A 27,544-nucleotide genomic window follows, 5' to 3' on the forward strand; every position below is an offset into this window, starting at 1 on the left:
AATGAGTAATTTGATTTAGGTATTCATGTCTATAGACCCTGATGCGGGTTTGATTCCCATAGATTTTCTCTCACTTATACTTTGGTTTCTATTCTCCGCTTATTCATCTTTTGTTTTGATTCCAGTCAAATGTAAAACTATTGATTCATTCTATATCATAGTGTTTTGATTTGTATTGAAAAAACAAAGAAAAAAAGAAGAATTGAGTAAAACGGTCATATTCACAATATACTGAGATCAATAATGCGGTATAAAGTAATTCCCGAGATCCAGTAGAAAAATAATATAAACAAGCAAAATCATGCAAAACATATAGTGTCATATTTTGGTTGGTTTAATTACAATGCAGGTAGTGGAATGCCTTGGTGTTTAGCGTTTTCTTATTCAATCCATTGGGTTTTGGGTTCAAACCCTCTCTTTTAAAAGGTTAAAATTGGAACTTTACGTGTTAAAACATTTTGCTCACACAAAAAGGAAAGGACAAAATCCTTGGTATGAACTCTTTCCGATTTCTTTGACTTGAGTCTACCTCAAATGGTGGGAGGGGATTGATTGGATTCTCAGATGCAAAGGAAAGTGTAGCAGAAGAGAGATGGCAATGCCATGGGGCGTGACTGTTTGGATGGCAAAGATGGTGTGGTTGGCTCTCACCGGCTGGGTTTCGTCTTGCTTGGCCGTTGCCGATGAAGTCGCCGGCTCCCTTAGAACCGGAGATATTGGCCCTTTTCATGTCGGCTGAATGATTCTGCACCACTCCAAGCACCATAGCTCTCTGGTTTGTTCTCCTCCTCCTCCTCCTCCTCCTCCATCTCTTCGTATCCGTAAATTTTGTTGATTGCTTGATTTCCACACTACCCATTTGGGATAGCAAAGGTACCTATGTTTGTCAAGTTTTGTCTCGTTGTTTGGCGTGATGGGTTTGTTGGGTAATCTGGGTAATCAGTTTTTTCTGTTACAAACGATATTACTACTGTAAGCTATACTAAGGGGAAGGGGAAGGGGAAGTGGAAGGGGAAGGGGAGGGTTTGAACGCCGGACGCAGTGGGTTGAATAGGAAGGCCCTAATCACTAGAACAATCCACCATTTAAGTTTTAGTTATTTGATGAAATGCAAATAAACACGAACAAGAAATGCACGGGATGATTCTCAGTGTAATTACAAGCATATAGACCGAACTTATACAATTGGAGAATCCCGGACTGTAATCCATTTAATGACTAGTTTTAAGAGGTACTTCACAAATTGGAGAAACCACACCCTAGGCAAGAACTCATGCTTATCCCATTTGGAGCCAGCCAATCCACTTTATGATCTGCTTAGGGCCTGACCATAAGATGTGTTGTTTAGGGTTTCCAAGAATGACAAACTCATGGCTTTAGGGTTGCTGTGAATGGTAAACAAGAAAATTACCTCAGTCACCTTTTTCCGGGACGAAATTTGAGGTTTTATGTGGATTGAATTGGATATAAACTGTAGAGTTTTGGTTGGAGAAGAAAGAAGGATTTATAGAGTTTTGGTTAGATTTGCATCATTGAAAGTCTTAATAACTTCAGAAATTACTTGTTCTTCATTGGTTAAGTCAGGAAAGAATCAAATAACTGTGATTGTTTAGATTGTTTTACCTAAAGCTAAGAATCGAAATCAAACTTAATTCAAAGAGTATGTTCAAATTGATTTATGGTGAGTTTCTTGTTGTCTTTAATAGATTACTAAGGGTGTTGTATCCTGCAGACATGATCTCTTTGGGGATATGTGGAATTTAGAAATTCTATCATATATCCTGCAGACATGATCTCTTTGGAAAGCAGGCTGTTTGTAAGTCTAGTGCCTGTACCCATATACAAAAGAAATCCCAAGTACCTAGCTGCCATATAAATTGAGATTGTAACTGGCCCTTGTTTCTTCTGTTTAGTGAGTCACAACGTGGGTAATGATGAGTTACACAATTAGGTAGCCATCAATTTTGTGTACATTAGCAACCTTATTTGAATCTCATCTACCTTTACCTTGACGATTTGCCCTTTTCTTTAGCAACGTTACCATTTTTTAACGACATCAAAGGATGTTAAATAACTTTTTGAATAGTTTGATTGCAAGAGGATCATCAGAACGAAGAAGATAACCTTGATAATCTTTCCGAGCATAAGCCAGGTTGATCAAGATTTTGGGAATGGTTAATAAGGACAAAGCATTTAGGACAGAGCCCGCAAGTTCATTTATTTTGTGCATGTTATGGTTGCACTTGAGTTCTTTTACATAACTTTACTTTAGTCTTGTGCTGGGCAAGCCTTATATTTTTGAACAATTTTGTTTCTCTTCCTGCTAGTTGTCTGTCTTTACAGAGTTCCTGCTCTACATACTTTGATATCAGCATTAAAATGATAATTGTTTTCTAATGAGATGGCAGATTTGTCATTGAATTTCTCGATCTCTGACAAGTGAACTTAAGAAATGAAACTGTTGCAATGTTTTTATAGATTGTTTAAATTTTTATCTTGTAACTTTGAAACCAATGCATGCACTCTTTTTCCTCTAAGGGCACGATAATTAGTACATCAGAGCTGCGTCCTTCCCTGTCCTGTCGTACTAGGGAAAGGTCCTCGTCTATTTCCACAACTGTAGATATCGATATTTTGAGAATACACCTTAACAACCAATGGTTAACGATGGCTCTGATGGGTGGTTCTCTAAAATTGATAAAATCCTCAAAGTCACCGTGCCCGTTTGATTCACAAACCTAAAATTTCAACCAACCCAAGCTATCACCTTATTTTTGCACTCCAACACAACAAACAAACATGATGCACCAGAGAGGAATCTCGATTGAGATTTTTGCTAAGAATAGAAGCGAAAAATAGAATCAATATATTCTGAGCAATATTTTTAAGAGAGAATGTGTCTTGGAGCTATTTAGTACGTAACCTTGGTACCCTATACAACTTTATTTAGGGCAGGTTTTTGGCTCCAAATATTAATGTTGATGCAACCCGAATTTCTTGTTATTGGCCCGATTCAGCCTGTATCATATTTTAGTGATAGATATAGCTTAGATACTTGATTAACTGATTTCAATTATGCCCCTTTACTTTCCTAATAATAAAGTTGAAATGATCCTGCTGTAACTGGGTCATTTGATCTTTCAATCTGAATAACAGCAACTCCTTTTTTCCTGTACAAGTGCAGAAGACGGTGAAAGGGACGCGTGGATGCATGGCCTGGACATCCAGAGCTGCTAAGTTTATATTGTGAATACTGAGTAGATTATTTTTATCAATGGCATTGTGATCCGTTGTTTGATATTAAATACAAAATCGTAGTTAGGATTTCCTTTGTACTTGAGAGTTGTATTGGAGTTTGTTTTTGGTACTGGAAAGTTGTAATTTTCTCATATTTTTTTGGAAATCACTTGGATTGTTGGGTGCTATGCTTTAAAACCAAGTCTCGTCGCAGTGGGCAACATTGTACAGAAAAGTTTCCTAAGCTCAGACTCAGACCATAGTTTTATGCTAATTTTGTCCGGCCTTAAAGTGTGGGACTTAATGGCTGCTTCGCTAAAGTACGAGTCTTTTTTCCTTCTTCCCAGCATCTAATATGCAATGCCCAGATGGTTGATGTGAGTTATCTTAGATGAATCTATCCACTTTAATGGCCTTGCCCACCACTTGCCCTTCTAATTTGGACCCGTGGAGGCATGTTTAGGCCGTGGCCCGTGCCTTGCACGGACAGTTGGACCGTGGAAATGCTTCAAGCCCAAAACGGAAAGAAACACACACATGATACCATCCCCTGGGTTAGCCACACGGTAGCATTCCCAGAACCCCAAACGCAAAGTAGTGTACTTTTTCTCAGTTGAGTTCAAGTCTCTGAGACTGGTGTCGGGAGAGAGAGAGATGGACGTGGAGGGAGAGCCGGCGAATGGGGAAAGCAACGGGGAGATTCTGGGGCCTTGCTTGACCAGCCACATAGACGAAGGTAGCGCAGAGAGCCACAGATACTACCTCTCACGGAGGACGGTGCTGGAGATGCTGAGGGACAGAGGCTATTCTGTTCCCGCCTCCGAAATCGACCTCTCTCTCCAAGACTTCCGCTTCCTCCACGGCCCCACTCCCGATATCGAGCGCCTCCGCTTCTCCGCCACTCATTGCACCGACCCTTCTGACAGGGTAACCAATTCATGCTTTTTTTCCCTTGTATTTGTTTTATTTTATTTACCGGAAAATTGAAGAGAATCAAAGAAAGAGGAATTTCTGGTACTTGTATTATGTGTCGGATATCGAAATCTTTGTGCTTACGAATTTGGAAATTTTGAGGTTTTGGGTTTAAGATTTTAGCAATATGCGTCCTTGTTCCACAAATTATATGGTATGGTTTTTTGGTGACTTATGAATTTTGTCCGTCTCTGTTTGTGAACACAATAAAAGCAAATGTTCATGCAAATCTTACTTTGCATGTCATATAACTGCTTTATCCATTGACCGAGAATCAAAGAAACAAGACTTTCAGGGTTCCGGGCGGTTTTCTTTTTCTTCATTCTTGCACTTGGATTAATTTCTTGTCGAGTTTCGAAATCTATACGTTTACGAATTTGGCAATTTTAAGGTTTGAGCTACCATTGGGTGTAGCATTATGTGTAGGATTGCGCTACTCATGAATACGTCTCAGATTTTATGTCTGTGGTCGTAAAAGAAGAAGTAAGGCTGATTCAGTGCTTGTGACTTCTTCCGTGCGATGACCTTTGTCTGCTTTTGATAAATCTCAATACAACCTATGCATGCATGCGTAGTTGTAACCAGATTCTTAGCAGGCCACCGATGGTGTAATTTCATTTCAAGATTACAGTAGATGATATAAGATTAAGGATTTTACAAATGTCGTGTGAAAATAAAAGATGTTGGATTTTCCTTTGAAGGATATGAAATTACTTGATATTAGAATTGAGGTTTTACAATTAGTCAGAGGTTTACGATTAGACCTTTATTATGTGTTTTAGCATTGTTTTGTTTGCCAAGCAGTTCACGCACGTTGTTTGCAGTGTTTATTTCATATTTAGAAGCTTGTTTGATTTTGATGTCTGTATATCATGTAGAAAAGTGATTCCTTTTTTCTTTTGGATGTTTGACCCCCGTAAACTTCAGAATCTTTTTTTTGGTATTCTTCTTCATGTTCTTCTGTCCCTATTTATGCTTTATCCCTAAACTGTTTGTTCATTTGGACAGATCTATGTAACAGTTGGTAGAGATTTCTGATTTGTCTTTAGAATTGCATCTTAAGCGATGGTTACAAGTTACAACTTCCCTGATTGACTTCATATGGACAAAGTCATATGGAGTTAATAGTTTTTCGTATTCTATAATGCTCAATGTGGATGTATTAGTATACTGTCATGCTTTGTTATCAATCTGTAGTGTCATATTTTAATATAAATGAAATGATGTGGCCAATTACATACTAGACATACCTCGGAACTGCTGGAGGGTCCTCCTTACAGCTTATAGGGGATGTGGAGGGAGAGTCCATGTTAGATACGTCGTTAGTGATGTGCATGCAGACTTTATCCAGACCAGATATGACTGCTTAACCTCGGCTGCTTCCACACTTCCACTTACACTTTGGTCAATGTGATTTTCAACCACTTACCATCGAATTGAAATGTTAATTTTATGCATGGATGCTAGACAAAGGCATAAACAGTGGCACTGATATATTTGCTATGCTCTTCACTTGAAATTTGGTGTGTGTGATTGTAGTAATAACTTATGAGCAATTGGTATTTATGATTAGTTTTTGAATTGCAGATGCTGGTCATTTACTGTGGCCCTGGTATTGTGAAGGTTAATGTGATTCGTGGGCTACACTCTCAGATTGCTAATAAGGACACTTTGACGGGGCTCATATTAATTACCCAAAACCAAGTAACAAACCAAGCTCTAAAAACTCTGGAACTTTATCCGTTTAAAACTGAAATATTCCAGGTTTGTTTCCAAATGTCAATTATGTTTTTCATTTCATTCTTTTACACATAACAAGTCCTACAAGACGATTACATTTGACTACGTTTCTGATTTTGTAGACTAGCTTTATGGATGGATTATGATTGGAGAGGGCATTACTATTGATGAACTAATTGATGTTTAAGCCTTTAAGGATCAAAATGCATTGATAAAGTTTCTTTATAATCTAGGCATAAAAAAATAGTGGGAAATGAGATTTAGGGAGGTCAACTGCAAGTTCAGAAAATTTGAAATGTTATATATGCATTTTAAGGAAATTGAAAATACTGTAATGATGGACTTTGCAATGATGAAGTGCAAACAGAACCTTTTAGATTTTGACTCTGTGGATTGCGTTTTAATATGAATGTTTTTATTTTTGTATCCTTGAAAGACCTCAATTAATTCCTTGGTTAATTTTTTATGAAGGTACTTACAGTTGTGTTTTTGTTGGTTCTTTAGGTGCTTTCAGAAAGCATTTCACAATATGATTTTTTACAGCATTTATACTGAAACACTTACTGATAACTGTAAAGTGTTTCTTCCTAATAGTTTTTCACTTAGAAGTTCTTCTCACTCCTCTGATTTTCTATATCTTTCTTTGTTTGGCAGATTACCGACTTGCTTGTTAACATCACAAAGCATGTCTTGAAGCCAAAGCATCGGGTGCTGACGGACAAAGAGAAAGGAAAACTCCTAAAGAAGTACAACATAGAAGAAAAGCAGGTTAGTTTATTAACTCAATTTAAGAAAAACCAGACTCTGATTTTCTTTCTCTGGAGATCCTTCATATTTTTCTTAATTACTGAATAATCTTGAATATATTTGAATTACTTATCTGACTTTGCTGTGGTATGCCCTCTGTCGTTTGAAATTTCTTCTGATATGGTGTTGGAAAAGAGTGTTACGAATTTTATGTGTGAGTGGTTGTCAGGGATCGTTTGGAGAGTGAATTGGGTTGGACCCCGTTTATATGCTTTGTCATCAGTATTAAACCCATGTTATTGGAAGTGCTTTGGTATAATCCTAAATGACTACATTGAAACTTTATTATATGTATGGACCAAAACTCACTATGTGTAAGGACATTCAAGCGCTCATTATATTTTAATGGCCACATACTGAAGGAATTCCCTGATTTTATTGTTGCCCAATGTGTGATTCTCTAATTTTTTTGCTCTATTTGGGAACTTCAGCTGAGATCACATATCGAAATTGCAACTGATAAGACTTTGTGCCTATAGACCTCTACTATGCAGAGCAAACTCAAAGAATGAACTGGCCTTATTGACCCCAATCTAGAAAACCCTGACTGTCCAACCTAGTGATTCATGGATCTCTCTTCTTTTGGTCCTATAGACATACATCAGAGGTCTTTTGCCTATAAGCCCTCTCTCTCTCTCTCTCTCTCTCTCTCTCTCTCGCGATTCACGGATCTCTTCTTTTGGTCCTATAGATATACATCAGAGGTCTTTTGTCTCTCTCTCTCTCTCTCTCTCTCTCTCTCTCTCATTTACTGTTGTAGACTGTCCCAGTAAGAAGCGCCTCCATTTGTATTGGAAGTGCTTTGGTGTGTTCGTCTATCAAATGTTGCATTTTATTTTATTAAACTGTATATTACCATTACATTTCACGTAGATGGGTTGGCTTCTGATTGGTAACTAAACTCTAATGTTCGCGCTGTTTTAATTTCATCAACTGTTCTTCCTGCAGCTTCCCCGACTGTCACGAAAAGATGCAATTTCACGGTACTATGGACTTGAGAAGGGGCAGGTAGTGAAAGTTACTTACACTGGTGATATTACCGAGTCTCATGTTACATACCGTTGCATCTGGTGATGCAGTCTTCTGGGTGCAGTTTCGAGGAATGGCACCTTTCTGGTTTCTAGTGTCTAGTTTATGTGATCTGGTGTATCTGCAAACCTTGACGAGTAAAATCCTTTTATTTTGTGTCCTGTTTGTGTTATGAAAAAGGTTCATTTCTCGTTTCGGCCTTAGCTAATGAACCGTTGATTCGTGATTCTGGTAGCTTCTAGCCTTTTACTGCTCCAATTCTTTGTTCTCTAGCGAGTTTTATTCAGTGACGGCTTGTTCGAGCGTTCCGTTATTTTTAAGTTATAAATGGTTTCGCGTACAGAGCACAGACGCTCGAACATCCGTCACTGAACAAAGCAATTGATTGTGTAGTGAATTCCTCAAATTGGGACTTATCAAGATCAATATGATATATGGTTTGTAAATTTATTGGCAGTCGATGGCATTTGTAGCTTGAAAAATGACAATTTCAAATATATCCAAAATATCATTTAAATAGACACAAATACCCTAAAATTTGAACTTAATAAATTAAAAAATCAAAACCTTATTAGATGAAGAGTTCTCACGACAAAACCTAAAACCGGTGCTTTCTCTTATACCAGTCTTTCTGCTGCTAGTAACCGAATGAGTCTTCCTTTGGAAATCCAGTAGTTGACAGGGAAGATGCAACAATACATCAAGCAGTGGTAAAGATAATCAGGAATAGATTAAGAAGTGATGAAGGAGGCAGTATACCAGAGTGATCAAATAAAAATAAATTGACTTTTACTTGTCACAAATTTAAAGGATTGTACAACCAATATAAACAATAAAATGATAGAAAGAAAATTTTATTCATTAAACTGTAAATTTAAAAGGGTTATATAGAGTAGGATGAAGTTGAACGGGATTCCTACAAGTTTGCTTATAATGGTCATTTGAACCACATTTTGAACACTTTTGAATTGATTTTTCTTCTCCACGTGATGGGATCCTTTTTTCTTTGCACCTACCATATAATCTTTGTGTAATTGTCATTTCACCCACATCATTAGTTACTATTCAATCCGTTTGATCACCAATTGGCCATATAGTTTATGCATACGCAATGATCAAGGAGTTTGTAGCATAATAATGAGAATACATAGGATAACATGAAATTTGTCGGTTTCTACATATAGCACAAGCAAGTGAGCAAGGTTGGTCAACATCAAATTGCCTGCATGTGCAACTCTTTTTCTCTAAATTCACAACTTCAATATATGAAATGAGTAAGATGCGATGGGCGATACCTGCATATTCACACACACACACACACACACACACACACACACATATATATATATATATATATATATATTACTCAAACAAAAGAAGAACTAAAGAACCAAAAAAAAAAAAAAAAAAAAAAAAAATCCGTATAAAAAACTACAAAAAGCAATTTGCGCAAAATTACGTTGAAGTTTACATTAGATATAGGATTTTTTTGTTTTGTTTTGTTTTATTTTGTCAAACCCTTGTTTTCAACTTTAGTTTCTTACGTTGCAAACATATAGATATTTCCAAGAAAACTTTATTCTTTATTAAACATGGTACTGATGGACAAAATTACAGATTATTTGATATGAGAATCAGTAAAATAGTTCAAAAACTTGAGGACAAATCAAAATGTGCCAAAATTGAATAGACAAATTAAAATAAATTCTAGTTAAGTGAATGAAGTAAAATACTTGGAATGATAATCCTTGTTTGTTATTTTCTCGCACCAGCTTGTCTACCCAATTTGTCAAATGTGTATTCATTTTGGCTGCCTTGGTTTGACGCTCATAAAACTACTTATGGAGAATATTCATTCTTAAATACTCAAGAAATTGTGTGATAGGTAGTTTTCGAGCATCTCTGGTGATTGCATCGAGACATTCAGCAATATTTGTTGTCATGATGTTGTACGTCTTTCCATCAAAGTACGCATGAGTCCATTTTTCATATCCAACTGAATTAAGATAATCACCCACCTTAGAGTCGACTTTATATATTTTTGTCATGAGACGATGAAATTTAGGAACTCTGTATGCCTTAGTAGCTGTAAAATATAGTTTATGTGCTCTCTCATGCTAAAAATTGTGCCTAATGTTTTGACTTATATGAATTATGCATGCACCATGATGGGCATTGGGAAAAAGAGTTGACAGAGTAGTCCAAATGCTTTCATGTTTATTAGAAACGAACACCAAGTCATCAATTTCGCCATTTGCTCCCGTACTTTTGTGAAAAACCAATTCCATGATGCGTCATTCTCTGAATCTCCAACTCCAAATGCTAGAGGGTATATTTGTTTAAGGAAGTATTATTGGCACTCCAAAAATCACATTTTATACTACTCACAAGTGTATTTTTCTTTCTAAATATAGAAAGTTCGGAGTGTAGAATGAGAATTTTGAAGTGCCAATAACAATTCCCTTTGTTTATTGTCGTCCATGGATGTGGCAACAAACAGATGCCAAGATATTTACCCTTTAAAAACATCCCATCAACCGCTATTACCAGCCTAATAGCACTTCTAAAACCTCTTATGTATGGTCCAAGTGACATGAAACAATACAAAAAATGATTATTCTCATCCGTTTCAATATGTGTTATCGTACCTGGATTTTTGGCTTCTAACATAGCAAAATGAGATGGAAGTAATGTGTAAGATTCCTCTGGTAATCCCTTAACCAACTCTATTGCATGTTCCTTAGCTCTCCAAGCCTTCACATAACTTAGACTCACACCCATGTCCTTCCGCATATCTTCTATGATGTCATGTGGTCTATGTACTCGTAATACACCCTCGTACTTAAACTTTATGCATTGACCAATAAGAGAACTACTTGCTTGTCGATGATGACAATTGATAACGTCTAATGAGCATGAGTGCATATTAACGTATTTCCTGACCTTGAAATATGATGATTTTCGTAATTTAGAAGCACATAGTTTGCACTTGCATTCATCGCCAACACAACCAACTCCAAACCTTTCTTTGCTTGATATCTTCACTTTGAATTCATAATTGTTCTTCATAGCATCAATACCCAACCTTTATTTTTTATTTTTTTATTTTTAAATCCTCCTTAGTCTCGTACAATTGACCTATAACTATATCTCCATCTAAATTGCACAGTTCCGCCATGTCTGATTCATGTACAATATTTTTACCCTTGTGAACATCTGATTGGTTAGAGTTGGGTTCATCAGATTGCACATGACTAGATATTTTTCTGAAATACAAGCAAAACAATAAGCAAAGAAGAAAGTGACATACACATTGAAAAAATTAATTTAATATTGTCTAGATTATTGATACAATTAATCGACAATTTGCATACTAAAATAAAAAAAAATAAAAATAAAAACACAAAAAAATAAAACTATTTATATCGTAAAGTAAACCCTAAATTTTCTAAATGATTTAAATGAATTTCAATGACTGATTGGCAAATGGTTTAGCAATGTCAATCTTCCATTGACAAAAGAAACCTAATTTTTCTAATATATTTTTTTGCACTTTCTAAGAACACAATCGTCTCTCTATTCATTACCAGTCAATGATAACCTTCAAAACAGAATTAGGACACGGACAACACCCTTAATAATGCAAAGGTGTGGAAAATTAAAATATGAAGCACATATAATCCAAAGGAAAATTGAGATAAATAACGTTACATAGGTTGATAGCTCATTCTTCGATAAACATTCAATCGAAGGAAGAAACTACAAAAACAAAGAGGAGACGTAGACGAGGAAAAATGCAAGAAGTTAACCATCTACACTCACCTTCGTTTCTCCACCAACAGTTGATGCCTTCACTAGGTCTCCACCATTTTTAGGTTTTTCCATGAGAAATCTTCATCTAATAGGGTTTTGGTTTTTTAATTTATTAGGTTTAAAGTTTAAGGATATTTGTGTCTGTTTAAGTGATATTTTTTGTTAAACAAAAGTGATATTTTGGATATATTTGTGTTATAAACTTCTTATTTAAATGTGATTGTGTAAATCTTAGATTAGATTTTATTCTAGTTATTCTTCCCTATTAAGACTCGTATTCCTTGGAGGAGAATGATTTCTTCCTTCCCTTATTACTACAAACACATCTCTCTTTCTCTCTCTTTCTTTCTCTCTCTCTCTCTCTCTCTCTCTCTCTTTATATTTTCTCTATGATACCTGTCAGATAAATATAGGCCACAACACGTTATTAGCACGTTCCTACCACTGTGCTTAGGAATCTGACGTGGAAGTTTTCTGCATCAAACTAATTCATCAATATCATCACGCAATCATGTTCTTTCAAAACAACGATTTTTATCTTGACATTTTTGCATCCTTGATAGCCTGAATACTCACCATAATGCATGACCCAACTTTACGTTTTTCGAGTTTTAGATTCTACTTAAATTGTCTATGCATTATATCCATAATTGTTGAATTATGTGAATTTGATATTGCCATGAATTACATCAATTATATTTCTATGCATTAAATTATTTAATTGAATATACATTGAATTAATTTGGAAATTAAAAAAAAAAAAAAAAATTAGGGTTTGTCGAAATTCAAAACTCGAGCTCACATGAGCCTTCTTGAGCAGTGATGCACCAGAGAAAAACCCACAATGTTCCATCTGAGAAGACTGACGCCGTTTTGGCATCGAACCCACGAACCCAGCTGCCGCTTGCAATCGGCCACAGCCTTACCACTGTCTCTCTGGGACATTACGACCTGTAATTGTGTTTTTGGGACCCAACCATCATCGAAGATGATTGGTTTCTCAAAAAATTTGATAACCATTGGCGAATTTTTGAAGGATTCTTCAAATCTTCATGGTTTCTTGGACCCCCCCCAACGTTGAAACTTAGGTTTCTGTCCAAAATTAGGGTTCCAATCGAACCCCCTTGCATTGCCGTGCTGTGACCGACGGAGGGAAGTCGCCTGAAACGACGTTAGAGATTTTTCCGGTTTGAATCCCACACCCAGTGTCGCTAGGGTGTTCTGGGTTTCTCGAACCGAGCCCTAGTGGGCCTCAGACCCTTTGGCCTACATTGCACATCACCTTTTTTGGGCTGCTGGTTGTCTTTGCTACCATGGCTCAAATCTAACCAGCCCATTGGGCTGAACTGGACTCTCGGCCCGCAAATGACACTAGCCCAATTGGGCTTTAGTGTCCTTGTGTCCCCATCGTAGCCGAATCCAGCTCTCGTAGGGCTCATCGGGTTCCTTACATCGAGCCGCATTTGCTCCCAGCCAGCAGTTGGTAATTCGGTGCATCTGGCCTGCGACGCATTAGATTGCATCCTTTGGGAACACCTGCGCTACAAAACAGCGAATCCGTGCCTCTTACGGTCCCTCTTTGTCTTGGGCCTATAGCCTAGCCGAGCCCAACCCAGCCCAATTCTTTGGCCTAAGCCACACAATCCTATTTACTTAGCCCACCCTGTGGGCTTTGGCCTATTATTTTGGGCCCCCAAGTTTAAATGCCTATATTTTTTTAGGCCTTATGAATTTTATAATTTTTCACCCACACTTTAATTTTTGGCCCAAAGTCCAAATAATTAATTCGATTCTAATTCTAGACCTGAAGATCTATTTGCATATTTTTGTATATATATTTATGTTTGTCAGCAGGAACATATGAACCTAAAGTTCATAATTCATTCGAAACTTGAAGTTTCTAAGAAACATGCTTTGTTTGAAAACCTAAAGTTTTCCTTAAAAACATCACCCATGAAAATCCAAAGTTTTTTCATGTAAATTTAAATCAATAAATGTCTATTAGAAACTGAATATTCTACTCCTATGTGAATGAATTGATTTTTGCTCCACTACACTAACCACATTCTTGTCCATTGATTTTGTGATAGGGACATATCGAATTTGAACAAACTCAACTTCACCGCTTTAGAGTTCTCTGGAAGAAACTACCTCAAGTGGGTCCAAGATGTGAAGCTCCACCTCACTACAAAGAATTTGTGTCCCATCATCGAATATGAGACAGATAACCCGATTGGTGAAGTTGAGAAAGCGTCTGCCATGATCTTCATTCGAAGACACATTCATGATGCATTCTAAACCGAGTACCTTGCTGAGGAAGATCCACAAGCACTTTGTGTTGCTTTGGCTAATCGTTTTGATCACCAAAGGGACACCTTCTTGCCTGAAGCAAGACATGAATGGAAGCATCTGTGCTTCTAAGAATTTAATTCTGTGAATGAATATAATTATGAAGTTTGTTGAAATCGATCACTTCTCAAGTTTTGTAACGAGAACTTGACCGAAGATCTTCTGGAGAAGACCTATTTGACCTTCTCTACTACTAATATTGTCCTGCAACAATAATATAGGGTTTATAAGTTCACTAAGTTTTTAGATTTGATCTATGTTTTGCCTTTCGCTGAAAAGCAGAATCAGTTGTTGATGAAAAATCATCAAGCTCGACCTACTAGGCGACTGATGTGACTGAAGCACATTATAACATAAACCAACGCCCAAAATGCCAACACAGGTGTGGTAGGGTGGCCAGAAGCCACCCCCGTCAAAGTTAATAGAGCCAAGACCTATCTAAGGGAGGAAATTGAGCCCAGAAGCTCCTTAACCTTGCTTCAAAGGCCCCAAACTTCAAGAATAAGGGCAAAACACTTAAAACCATGGATGCGGACATGTGCTACCGCTGTGGTTCAAATGACCATTGGTTCCATGTTTGCTGTGCTCCCTATAAGGTTGTAGCTGAATATCATTCTCATCGTAAGAAGTTTGAATCAAACTTTATGCAAATGGATGAACCGAAGAGTACCAAGATGGAGGTTTCTGACTTTCAGGAGCATACCACCCTTATGGAAGATTAGAATCTTAGACATGAACTATTTTTAATTAAATTTTAGAATAATAGGGCTGAATTTCACATAGTGGCTGAACCACCCTTGTTTTTTGGTTTAAGTTTGAGCAATTTTCCTTTACGTTTGGATTATTTGTTGGTGATTTGTTTTTAGATATTAAGTTTTTAATTAATTACTACCCTTGAATACTTAAATTATTTTGAATGGATATTTGTTTTTAGAACTTTTATGCATGTGACCGATTTAAATTAATTTTTATTTCTAGGTATGACTAGTGGGAAAATTAGTTGTCTGGCAGATAATGCAACCACGCACATCATTTTACGTGAACGCATATATTTCACTAACTTCATACCTAAGAATGCACCTTTGACAACCCTCTTAGGACCATCCAACCTGATTGAATGACACGGTAAGGCACGTATACTGTTGTCTAATGGTACAATTTTGACCATTGATGAGAAACTCTATTCTCCACATTCCAGAAGAACGTTGTTGAGTTTCAAGGATAATAATTACCACGCTGAAACCTATGTAGAAAAGAAAGTTGAATTTCTATGTATCACTTCCTACGAATATGGCCATAAGTGTATTCTAGAGAAGATGAAGTGTATCCTGAGTGGTCTGTATACTACGACTATACGCCATATAGAAAGCCACTATGTGGCTGACCCTACCTCTAGGACCGTGCACGAAATTACACTTTGACATGATCGTTTGGGACACCCTAGATGAACAGCGATGCACCGTATCCTCAAATCATTACACGGGACATTCATTAACCTGAAGTTTAGGTTCGATTCAAGTAATTGCATGTTAAACCTACACAATGGAAAAACTTATTATTAAGCCTTCTTGTGACAAGATTTATTCAAATCCTCCTATTTTTCTACAAATGATTCAGGGGGACATTTGTGGACTGATTCACCCTCATGCGAACCATTTAGATATTTTATGGTTTTGGTTAACACCTCCACACGTTGGTCACACGTGTGCTTGTTGTCCACAAGGAACGCTGCATTCTCCAAATTGTTGGCTTAGGTTATTAAGCTCAGGGTTTACCACGCTAATTATCCAATCAAATTTATTTGATTGGATAATGCTGGAGAATTCACATCTAAAACTTTTTTTGATGACTATTGCACATTGGTTGGGGTTGGAGTTAAACATCCAGTACCCCATGTTCATACCCAGAACGGCCTAGCAGAGGTATTCATTAAGCACTTACAAATGATTACTCGATTGTTGGTTATACGTACCAAGCTCCTGATCACTGCTTGGGGCCATGCAATATTGCACACAGCCATGTTGGTCTGCCTGAGGCCTGTTGTGACCCAACCATATAGCGCATTTCAGTTGGTTGCTACATACAAACCTAACATATCGCATTTGCTGCGTTTTTTTATTGTTTGGTCTATGTGTCGATTTCACAACCTTTACGTACAAAAATGGGGCCTTATCGAAGGAAGGATGAAATCTATGTCAGATATAATTCTCCTTTGATCATTCGTTACTTAAAACCTTTGACAGATGGTCTGTTTACCGCTCGTTTCACAAATTGTCACTTCTATGAGACAATCTTTCTGTCGTTAGGGGGAGATAAGAATGTCAACGTTCTTGAAAAATGATGTGAATTATCATGGACGACTCCCACTTTATCTCATTTAGATCCCCGTACCGCTCAGTCTGAAACTGAAGTGCAACGCTTATTAGATCTTCAGAGTGAAGCTCAAAGCATGTCAGATGCTTTTACTGATCTAGCACGAGTGACAAGATCATATATTCTAGCTGCGAATGTGCCTGCAAAGATGGATGTACTAAATGTTTTCCCTCCTGAAGGCCTAGGACGCCACTTTGGCCGATCCACGTACATTAGTGGCTAGCCAATCATCTGCCCCTACATTAAAACATGGCAGAACAATTGGTTCAAAGGATTCACACCCTCAGAAGAAGAAACCCACGACACAGGCTCATCTTGAGCCTACAATGAATCTAACTGTCACCTACTCATTCTATCCAACTCATGAGGAAATTCTAGATTACAGAAGCGTCTTTGAAGAAACACATCCACTTCTTGAGAATTGAGAGATTTCGGTCCACTATGTTAGCTTGGATGATGTATGGTGTAAAAATGAGATGATCATCGACGATGCATTAGCATATGTAGTAGCTACTGCGATCATGTTGAGTGATGACATTGAACCTCGTTTCGTTGATGAATGTCGACATAGAACTGATTGGTCAAATTGGAAACAAGTAATCCAAGTAAAACTTGATTTACTTGTGAAACATAAGGTGCTTCGACCTGTAGATCCTACTCCTTCAACTCGATTCACTCGTGAAACATAAGGTGCTTCGACCTGTAGCTCCTACTCCTCCATATGTGAAGCTCATTGGCTACAAGTGGGTTTTCATTTGAAAGCGTAATGAGAATAAAAAAAATTGTGCATTACAAAGATCGACTTGTTGCACAAGGCTTCTCACAACGCCCCGGTATTGACTATAACGAAACTTATTCACCTGTTATAAATGTGATTACTTTTCGCTACCTTATTAGTTTGGTAGTTTTTGAAAAACTGAGTACGCAGCTGATGGACGTAGTAACTGTGTATCTCTATGGGGATCTTGATACGGAAATTTATATGAAAGTTCCTGAAAGACTTACATTGATTGGATCAAATATTTCTAAACCTCAGAACACGCTCTCAATTTGGCTGAGGCGTTCATTCTACGGTTTGCAACAATTCGGAAGAATGTGGTATAACCGGTTGAGTGATTATTTGACTAGTCAGGGATATGTGAACAATGAACTATGCCTTTGTGTGTTCATTAAGGAGTCACACTCTGGTTTTGCGATTATTGCAGTTTATGACGATGACATGAACCTCATCGAAACTTCCGAAGAGCTCGAGAAAACTGCTGTGCACCTAAAGTCGAAGTTTGAGATGAAAGATTTAGGAAAGACTCGATACTGTCTCGGTCTCGAGATAGAGCACCGTTCAGATTAAATCTTAGTACATCAATCGAACTACACCCAGAAGGTGTTGCATCGCTTTAATGAAGATAAAGTGAAGCCTCAAGTACTCCTATGGTCGTTCGATCGCTAGATGCAAAACAAGATCACTTCAGTCCTAAGGGGGATGATGAAGAGATTTTGGAGCCTGAAGTTTTTTATCTAAGTGCGATATGCACTTTATTGTACTTAGCTCAATGCACTAGACTCGACATCTCATTTGCTGTTAATCTTTTGGTAAGATACAATAATGCACTAACACACAAACATTGGATTGGCGTTAAAGACATTTTCCGCTACCTTAAGGATACCACGGATCTGGACTTGTTCTATCCCTATGGATCCTCGAGTGATGGCGCACCTCCTTATCTTGAGTTGATTCTCGCCTTATTGGTTATGCCGACGTAAGATTATTAACTGATCCTCACAAGGTGCGCTCTCAAACGGGTTATGTCTTTACTGTTATAGGCATCGCAATCTCTTGGAGGTCAACTAAATAGACTTAGTTGCCATTTCGGCTAACCATTCTAAAATTCTCGCCCTACATGAAGTAACTCAGGAATGCTTCTGGCTGAAAGCAGTTGTGGGCCATATTTGAATCTCTTGTGATCTTTACCTCGTCGTTGACATCCCGACAATGATCTATGAAGATAACGCAACATGCATTGAACAACTCAAGAAGGGTTACATCAAAGGAGACAACACCAAACACATTGCGCCGAAGTTCTTCTTCTCACATCAATAGCAAGAGCATTAAAAGATTGAAGTCATGCAAATCCGTTCACAAGACAATCTGATCGACCTCTTCACCAAATCACTACCGAAGACAACGTCTTAGAAGCTTATTCAAGGAATTGGTATGCATAAACTTTCTGAGTTGTAACATTATTAGTTTTCTTTGGAATTATGTCAAACTTAGGGGGAGTATCTTGAAGTATACTTGCTTGATCTTAATATACTCTTTTCCCTACAATTATAAGCATTTTTCCCACTAGATTTTTGCTACCTAATGAGGTTTTGACGAGGCACCAACCTTGGGTTGATCATATCCCTAATGACGTCCCCTAGATGTTTCATTTGACTTTGCATTACTCACGCATTTTTCCTGAGGCTATGGATTTTGTCCTTACTCGGGTTTTTACCATAGCCATAGGGTTTTTTGTGAGACTTGGTTCCATATGCAAGTTCCTACATTATTTGAGACTAACGTGTTCCCAAAATCAGTGCCGACGAGTCGACTTCCTCAACTCTACATGATCCAGAGTCTACTTGAGTATTTACACACTCAAGGGGGAGTGTATAAACTACTTATTTAAGTGTGATTGTGTAAATCCTAGATTAGATTTTATTCTAATTATTCTTCCCTATTAGGACTTGTATTCCTTGGAGGAGAAGAATTTCTTTCTTCCTTTATTACTATAAATAAAGGCACTGGATAGGGGAATAACACATCCTTTACACAATCCTACAAACAAACATCTCTCTCTCTCTCTCTCTCTCTCTCTCTCTCTCTATATATATATATATATATATTCTCTATACCACCGGCCCCTTCTCCCCTATTGGATAAATATAGGCCACAACAAATTGAAAGTTTTTATAAAAAATGACATTTTTGAAGTTAGGGGCTATATTGACTATATTTGATAAATACTCGTCGGCCAAATTTGGCCTGAATGAAAGCTTTTGGTGTATTTTAAATGCGTCTTGAGAACTCAAATTATCAGTTTAAAATCCCTTATTTGAAAATTGAATTGTCATAAAATGACAATTTGTCTATATCATACAATTAATCTCAATCTATTGAAGGAACCCTCACCAACTTTCATCTACTTGAGATACATATTCATTATTACCACCACCACATACATTTATCGATGTCCTAATATTTTACCACACGATCATGCATGTGATAACTTGCTCTTTTACATCTGATTTTTTTTAATTTAGTTTGGATTTTTTTAATTAAATTTTAGAATTCTAATTATGAAGGGGTATTTTGGAGATTATGAATGATTCACCTTTTTGTTTTATATATAGAGAGATTAATTAAAGTTACTCACCCATGTTTTGGAAAAGAAGGTTGGAGTGCCTTAGAGCAACTTTAGCGTGGGCTGGTGCTCTGGGGACAGGGGATGAAATAGGGCCAGATAGCCCGGCCTTGAAGCTCCAGCATGGGTAGCCCGAGGGAGAGTGGAGGCCCGAGCTCCGGGCCTATGAGGAATTGCTAGCTTGAGAGCCCGAGTGGATGTGACGCCAGGGCTGACATCATCCTGGTGTTAGCCTAATTTTATATTTTTTTAAGACCAAAAGTTGGCCAGAGCTTGTTGGAAAATCCCCTGAAAGTGACGGCCAAAGTTGGATTTCTTTGTTTCGTCGATTTCGAAGTGGATTCAAGCATGCAAGCTCAAACCCGTGGTCTAGGGGTCGTGCAAAATCATCATATGCCTTCAACTTAACCAAACCAACGGGATTTGGCTGGGTTTGGCTTGGGAATCCTACAAACTTTGATGGGAAAACAGAGTAAGGAAATTTTTCTTTCAAATGCACTGAAAAGTGCATGCATGCTAAGAATATTTACCAAAAACTCGAGGGAAATTTTGAGAGTGAGAAATCTAGGCTTATCGTGGTTGAAGGAGTAAAAGTTTTGCCAACATTCATCGAGCTACACAACCGAGTTTTCGTTTTCCATTGGGTTTTCCCATGGTCAAGGGTTAAGAGTGAGTTGCATAGACCCTTGGAAAAATTTGAGTGAATTTTGGGGAGTTTTGGCGACATTTGGAGATGGTGTGGTGGTTATTTGGCTTGCACCACGGGGAAGATAGTGAGGAGAGCTACAAGAGAGAAAGCTGAGTGAAGAGAGAGAGAGTTTAATGGGTAGAGAGAGAAAGGGAGAGATGTGAGGGAGAACGATGAGATGTGGTGTGTGTGTGTGTAAAAGAGAGAGAGAGAGAGAGAGCTAGCTGAGTAAGGGAAAGAAGGAAAGAGTGATGGGGAGTTATAATGTCTGATGGAATTGATGTCACAAGAGTGTGGGTTTTAAAACCCATTAAAATATATGTTTAATGCAACTTGCACATTAAAGCCATCATAATTATTTTGTACTATTTTATAAATTAAAAAAAAACTAATATTTAATTGCCTATTGGCAGGGCTATTGATATGAACCGGTGGAGATGCAAAAGACGATTACTGTTCATTAAGGGCAATTACTGTTCACTAGGTGGATAACATAGTGTATTGCCTAGGGGGAGGGTTCCCATGCTGGAACTGCTCTTAATAAATTGGGAAATGACAATTAATTCCAAAGAAGGTGATAATTGACAATTTGACGCTGAAGTTGGTTTAATCTAGTTTGCTAGATTCATTACAAGAATTTGATTATGACTCCAGGCCATTCAAACTCCTCTTTAACACAATTTATTTTCAATTTAATTTCATTTTAAAATGCTAGAAGCGCTTTAAGAGAAAATGTTTTTCGGTTTCATAAACACTTAACGTGCTTCTTGCAATGTGTTTCTTGTAGGAAGTAGTTCAAGTGCATTTTCAGGTTTCCCTTGCATTTTCACTAAGAATTGGTTACAAAAACAATTCAACAAAAAATATTTAATTATTTTAAAAACACTTACAAACGAGTTTTTAGGACTCGTTTGGATGTGCTTTTAAAATGATTGAAGGCTTTTTTAGAGAAAATGTTTTTTGATTCCAAAAGCATCTGAAGTGCTTTATGCAAGAAACACCAGTTATGTGCTTCTTCAAGGAAGCATTTTAAGTGTTTTTCCAGAATTTACTTGCATTTTTACTAATGATTGGTTCCAAAAATATTTTTACTAAAAACATTTTCAATGATTTTAAAAACACATTCAAACGAGTTGTAAGAGCTCGTGCGAAAAAAAAAAAAAAAAAAAAAAGAGCAACTTTGGGATTTAAAAATTAAAAAGCAAACAAGTAAACGTTTCAATGTAATACAGATCAAATAATTCCCCAACTAACGAGCCAACGATGCACTGAGTCGACTCAGCAATCCCTCCGCACAATGGCCGACCCCTCTCTAATCGAAACGACGTCGAAGAGCAGCAGCGCCGGCGGTGGCGGTTCAGACGCATCTCGAATCGGCGACGTAAAGCAATGGCTCACTCAAGAGTTCTCCCAAGCCGGAAAAGAAGTGCCCGATTTCGAATATACCCCTCGTTCGGTGGCGTATTTACACAACCTTGCCACTCTCTCCCAAGCCCAAACTCAAGCTTCCAAGATTCTCGCTTCCGATTTCCGCCTCAAAGCCTCCGAATACCGAGCCCAAGGTATCTGCTGTTTCAATTTTCTTCGTGTGTGTCTGTGTATGTTGTTTAATTTGTGTATTTGTATGTGTTTTTCTACTCAAAATTTGAATTTTTGTGTTTGTGTGGGTGTTAGCTGCGAGGATCAGAGAGATATTGGAGAGTGTGGGTTTGGCACAGGAGGGTTTGGGTTCGAACGTGGTGTCTTCAGCTCAGGTTTTAGCCAATGTAGCCAATTTGTTGAATATAAGAGACACTGAGCTCAGCAGGTGTGTATTTTCGAATCCCGGGTTTTACATTGTGCTTCGAATACTGACTCGTTGTGCTTAAATAATGATAAGAAATGTCGGTTTTACATTGTTGTTTGAGTTCTTAAATGACATATGAAATGTGGGTTGTACGTTGTTGTTTGAATGCTGAACTGACATAAGAGATTTGCGTTTCAGTTTTCTTGTGGCGATGGGGGATATATCGTTGAGGAAGACGGGTGTGGAGGAGAAGAGGGCTAAAGCGCAAAAAGAGTCTAATGTTCTTCTTGATTATACTCGAAAGGCGATATCCAGGTTAACTTATTTGAAAAGGTATGATCTTGTTGGATATGTTCCAAGAACTGTAAAGTTAAGAGTATGGATTTTAATATGTGGGATATTGGTTTTTCTGAGTGTCTTAAGTTTTCAAACTTTGGTAGAACACTTGCCCAACTAGAAGATGATGCAGGCCAGTGTGAGGAGCATGTTGAGCATTGGAAGAACAACTTGGCGCTGATGCTTGGCAAGGAGAAACAATACAATCAAGAGACTGTCCGTTTCAAGGTATTTATTTTCGGTTCCTGCATTTTCTTTTTGTTGGTGTCAAAGTTTGGTTAATGACTAGTAGCAAATGAATTCAGAGAGAATGAATGAGTCCTAAAATGTATTTTGATGCAAAACACTCCCATAACTGGTAGATGAAATTAGTGAGAAAGCATTATTTTAAGAGGTCAAAGAACCGGTGATAGCTTTTTTCCATGCAGATGATGCCATTGGAACTAAGTTTTTAGGGTTCAATCTAGTAATGACATCATCCTGTTAACTTGATTGAATGGAGAGCTAAATGCTGTTATACCCACTAGTTCTCTCTTTCTCTCTCTCTCTTTCTCTGTGGACCTGTGGTGGTGTTATGTTGGTTCTAAATGTTGTAATTTAGTTTATTTGGAAGGAATATATGCTCTTAAGCACTCAAATCAATTTTTTTTTTTTAAATGGCGAGATAACATGAAATGGCTAAGTCTCTGGAACAGACTGCGTAGATGGTGCTGTTACCATTTGTGTTTTGGTGTGTGAATAGTAGGAGGTGGTTGTACGAAGGTGAGGATAAGGAATCTCTGTTTAAGACACTCATATAACAAATTGCATTATCTGCATGTTCCAGTTCATCTGGGTGGATATTTCTTGAGCGTCAGTATGTAAGAGTATAGAACAAATTGCATTATCTGGAGAGTATCTTGTTATACATCCAAACTGAAGCTATAAATTTTGGCACCATTTCAGTGAGGTGGTGCCTATATATATAATATTCATGCATCCATGAGTTTTTTGGGTGGTGCTAGTGGAGGAAGAGATGCTATACAAATGCAGAATTGCCTCCTATGAGGTCAAAGAAAATTTGGATTTGGAAAAAGAAGATATATATTTAATGGTGTATAGAAATGTGATAAGAATTCCAGTATCTTACAAAATTATGAATTTTTTAACTGTGGAAATTGTTAAGCTCAAGTTGCAAGAAGTTGAGTAACAAATTAGGGCTTGTTTGGAAGTGCTTTTAAAATGACTGAAAACGCTTTTGGTGAAAGAAGTCACTAGAAGAATGCATTTTCTCATCCAAATTTTTTGCTTTTTATAAAATATGGGCTTTGAAAACCCAATTTTCTTTATTTATTCCAAATAAGAGTTGTGCTGTAAACTTATTGGACAGGATACTCTTAATCGCGTGGGCTACACACCAGAGATTAGCCACGGGGTGCTGGTTGAATTGGCTGAGCGCCGAAAGGAATTAGAGAAGAAGACAAAGCCCGTCCTTGATACTTTGAGAAGCTACCAAGACTTGCCTCCGGTAGTTTTCTACTTTGGTTAATTTTGTATCACAGTTTCTTCAGGTCCTAGAAAGATTGGGAGGTTGATGAGATACGTATGTGTGCAGGATAAAGCTTTGGCTGCTTTAGCAATTGAGGACAAGAAAAGGCAATATGCTGCTGCGGAGAAGTATCTCGAAGATGTATTGCATTCAGCTTTAGCCACTTCAGAGTAATGCACCAGTAAACTTATTGTTGTATGATTGTAAAAATATATATAGTTGTTGGACTGGTAAACGGGTCAATGTTTTTTTTTTTGTTCTTTGACAAACAATAGGATAATCTACACTAATTCATCTAAACTACGGGAAGGGGGTTTCGAATATGAGACCTCGAGTGCAAACGAGTCAATGCTTCTGTGTCGATCCGATGATTGTTGCACTAGTTGTGGTCTCATTATTTCCGCTTCTCTTATTTTTGATTTGTTTAACACTCCAATTTAAGTTTGATGGAAATTGTCTTTTATAGGGTTTGTTTGTATTTTTTCATATTTACATAAAAAATGTCTTAACTAATTTCATATTACATATTGATCCAGAAGTAAACGGTCATATAATAAATATTGTTTACAATATTTTTCAATATTAGCATTTTAGGATGGGTTAAATTAAACTTAGTATCTTGGGTATGAATGAATGCGCTTTTTATATTTTTTTTATTTTTATTTTTTATTTTTTTAAGATTAAAGCAATTTTCTTTGACTTACTCTAACCCTTGAAGTAAAACTCAAATTTTAAGTTCTAAATCTATTGCTCCAACCGTTGGGCCAAATATGAGTTTTGACCCTAAATTTATTTTTGAGGCAAATTTAGCTTAAAATTCTTCCTGGGTTAGTGAGGTGGCTCACCATATATTTGCATTTTTTTAGTTTTATAATTATAAATTCATTGAATTCAATAGTTAAGATCTAATATGATCAAATCTAATGGTAAAAAAAGAAGAAGATCTAACAGTTCAAATTTAAATCTAACAGCTAAAATAAGTAGAAAAAACCATGTGTTTCATATTCTTTTATAATGTTCCACGAGTTTTATAGTGTCGGTTTAGTGATTTTTCAGAATCTAAATGTTCATAAAATTAAATTAGGATGGTCAACATAATCTTTTTGTTTTGGTTTTTTTTTTGAAGTTATTTTTAGAAAAAAATTATCCTAAATACATTTTTTAATAATCTACGCTAAAAATTTAACCCAAAAGGGTTGGAGTATAAAAATTGTTTCTGGGTTAAACCTAAATTTTCTAGGTTAAAAATTTTAAAGTTTTAACTCAAGGGTTGGAGATGGTCTAATAGTCTAACCACGCAGGCTGTCTGTTAAAAAAAAAATGGTCGTTAGTCTTTCCACTAGTGGCCAAGCGTTAGTAAGTAGGTCCCAACCACTATTCTTAGCTCATTTTCTGGGTTAAATTTGGCCGAGTTGAAAACTTAAATTTTGGGTTTTAACCCAACCATTGAATTGGTCTTAAAAATGCAGACTTATGTAACGGGTTCATGATGGTGTTCTAGTCTAATAATACAAGGTCGTGTGTAAGTTTATTTTTCCATATGAGATTTGATTATTGTGCTGGAGGCTAGTCAACTCATTCCATGCAAGTTCTCTGAAAAATAATGTATGCACAACATACGATCAAATTTAGTGGCAGAGATTAAAATGATGTGCGGAGCAAGTGGGAAGCAAATGTGGAGGATGACCTTGCTCGATTTTGAACATTGAGGAGCAAAATGGTGACTTTTGAAAACGTCAGAAATGTTAAAACCTAAAATAGATAAATCAAATTTCAAATAAATACAATGCAATCTTTCTACACAAAGTAATAACGATGAACAGATATTTTTTAATTATCAAAAGTTCATCTACTTCAAAAAACTTATACAACTGAAAATAAGAGTACGCATAATAAACATACAAACCGAAGAACAAACGGACAACAACCGAATATAATTTTATAAACTGAAAAGAAAAATTGTCATGATAGTTACAAACTATATTATCATGAAAATTTAACCGAAGAACAAACGGACAACAACCGAATATAATTTTATAAACTGAAAAGAAAAATTGTCATGATAGTTACAAACTATATTATCATGAAAATTTTCCAAAATCACATTCTTTGTCTCCCAAATTGCATATATTCAAACCAGACACATCAAACTACATACAATCAAAATCTAACATCTTTATCTACCCAATACTAGCCTAAAACCATGCTCAAAATCAACTTAGAAAATCTATAATCACAACAAAGCCTTATTCTATTAGGTGAGGTCGACTGTATGAGTTTCAAAACATTATTGCTCTCATTTTTGCGCAAGTTTTCTGTTAGCTCCAACTTAGAAAATCTGCCAGCACAAATTTCCTTCCAGATACAGCAAACTCCGAAATTCACCATAAAAATATATGTAACATATTTTTTTGTATTATTTTTTCAAATTTTCATTTTTCTTAATTTAAAATAAGGAGACAAAGTTAAGTTTGTAATGATGTAAAAGTTAGTATGTTCCACATATATCTGCCAGATGATGATAATGATATAGCAGTTTGGTTGGTTGAACTTGAACCCTAGCTATTAATTTAAGGAAAACTAATGAAAATGACTTGAAAACTTTGAGTTTTAACGATAAGGACAAAATAAAGGGTAAAGTGAATGGAGGAGGATTCTCTCCCCTTCTAATCTTTCTCCCATTCCCTCCCCTCCTATTTGAACGGTCACGGTTAAGCCACGTCAATATCTTATATTGATTTTTTTTATAGAGATAATAAGACAAAAAACAATGTGTGAGAGGAGGGGAGGGAAGGGGATGAGAATAGGACGGGAGAGAATCCTACTCCAAAGTGAATAGTACCATGATTGACTTTTTAGTGTAAAAATGTGATTTTTCGTTAAAGTGAACAATATCATGAACTTTTCTTTAAAGTTCCCATTAATTTACTCATTTGGATGGGTCACCATTTACTCAAAGAAAATGTGTTTGGTGGCAAAGTAAGAATTCAATTCAATGACCTCTTCAGCAGCTAGTAAATGCATTGTACAACTTCCCTGCTTGCATTGGCCTTATATGCCCTAATGCAAATTCCATTTACTATTTTTCATTTGAAAATCATGTGGTTGCAGTGTTTAAAAAACGTTCCCCAAAGTGGGGCAAGGCGGCTTCAGAGGTGGGGTGGCGGTGAAATAGCCTTTGTCCAGTGGTAGTAGGCTAAAACTTGCGTAGACGTGGTCAAGATGAGCCCAAGGCGTTCAATTGAGCGTAATTTTTTTTTTAATTTTTTAAAATGGCCCATATCTGAAAGTTTAGTTGCATACGTTGCACTTTGAGTTTGAAGAAGATGAATACCACGACGACAACGTTTGGAGTGCATTCTCTTGCTGATTTTTCTTCTTTTTATTCTCTCTTTAAACTGACCCATTAATAGGTGTTCCCCAACTATCCAGCATAATCTCCAACAACCTAGCATATTCCTTAGTTATTCTCCCAAGATATA

At 36.9% G+C, this 27,544-nt stretch overlaps 3 protein-coding genes across 4 annotated transcripts; all 3 read left to right on the forward strand.

Moving 5' to 3' along the window:
• The first annotated feature begins 434 nt into the window (after window positions 1-434).
• LOC103932171 lies at window positions 435-3,425 on the forward strand. Of its 2 annotated transcripts, none has more exons than XM_048574498.1 (2): window positions 435-775; window positions 3,157-3,425. In XM_048574498.1, exon 1 carries the CDS (start codon window positions 593-595, stop codon window positions 737-739), a length of 147 nt encoding a protein of 48 aa, XP_048430455.1. In that variant the 5' UTR covers window positions 435-592; the 3' UTR covers window positions 740-775; window positions 3,157-3,425. The 2 variants fall into 2 exon arrangements, with proteins under 2 accessions (XP_048430455.1, XP_009339997.1); XM_009341722.3 differs by having other exon boundaries at window positions 452-775; window positions 3,185-3,425.
• Window positions 3,426-3,796: 371 nt separating this feature from the next.
• On the forward strand, window positions 3,797-7,975 carry LOC103932172 (DNA-directed RNA polymerase V subunit 5A-like). Its single transcript, XM_009341723.3, has 4 exons — window positions 3,797-4,164; window positions 5,797-5,973; window positions 6,604-6,717; window positions 7,705-7,975. The coding sequence occupies exons 1-4, from the start codon at window positions 3,892-3,894 to the stop codon at window positions 7,828-7,830; spliced, it is 690 nt and encodes a 229-aa protein (XP_009339998.1). The 5' UTR covers window positions 3,797-3,891; the 3' UTR covers window positions 7,831-7,975.
• Window positions 7,976-21,627: 13,652 nt separating this feature from the next.
• On the forward strand, window positions 21,628-24,527 carry LOC103937887 (AUGMIN subunit 1). Its single transcript, XM_009347861.3, has 6 exons — window positions 21,628-21,974; window positions 22,087-22,219; window positions 22,397-22,531; window positions 22,639-22,762; window positions 23,904-24,041; window positions 24,129-24,527. The coding sequence occupies exons 1-6, from the start codon at window positions 21,710-21,712 to the stop codon at window positions 24,234-24,236; spliced, it is 903 nt and encodes a 300-aa protein (XP_009346136.2). The 5' UTR covers window positions 21,628-21,709; the 3' UTR covers window positions 24,237-24,527.
• The last annotated feature ends 3,017 nt before the right edge of the window (window positions 24,528-27,544 follow it).

Source organism: the organism of the source record quoted next, unplaced genomic scaffold (assembly GCF_019419815.1).
Source record: "Pyrus x bretschneideri cultivar Hongxiangsu unplaced genomic scaffold, Pyrus_bretschneideri_v1 Contig72, whole genome shotgun sequence".
In the NCBI taxonomy this organism is placed as follows: Eukaryota; Viridiplantae; Streptophyta; class Magnoliopsida; order Rosales; family Rosaceae; genus Pyrus; species Pyrus x bretschneideri.

What these genes read in the sequence shown, in the direction of transcription:
- LOC103932171 (XM_048574498.1), top strand. Translation starts at nt 593, where the DNA reads ATGGCAATGCCATGGGGCGTGACTGTTTGGATGGCAAAGATGGTGTGG.
- LOC103932172 (XM_009341723.3), top strand. Translation starts at nt 3,892, where the DNA reads ATGGACGTGGAGGGAGAGCCGGCGAATGGGGAAAGCAACGGGGAGATT. An exon ending in GCACCGACCCTTCTGACAGG is followed by an intron (nt 4,165 to 5,796) that starts GTAACCAATTCA and finishes TTTGAATTGCAG; the next exon opens with ATGCTGGTCATTTACTGTGG. An exon ending in ACAACATAGAAGAAAAGCAG is followed by an intron (nt 6,718 to 7,704) that starts GTTAGTTTATTA and finishes TTCTTCCTGCAG; the next exon opens with CTTCCCCGACTGTCACGAAA.
- LOC103937887 (XM_009347861.3), top strand. Translation starts at nt 21,710, where the DNA reads ATGGCCGACCCCTCTCTAATCGAAACGACGTCGAAGAGCAGCAGCGCC. An exon ending in CTCCGAATACCGAGCCCAAG is followed by an intron (nt 21,975 to 22,086) that starts GTATCTGCTGTT and finishes TGTGGGTGTTAG; the next exon opens with CTGCGAGGATCAGAGAGATA. An exon ending in GCTACCAAGACTTGCCTCCG is followed by an intron (nt 24,042 to 24,128) that starts GTAGTTTTCTAC and finishes GTATGTGTGCAG; the next exon opens with GATAAAGCTTTGGCTGCTTT.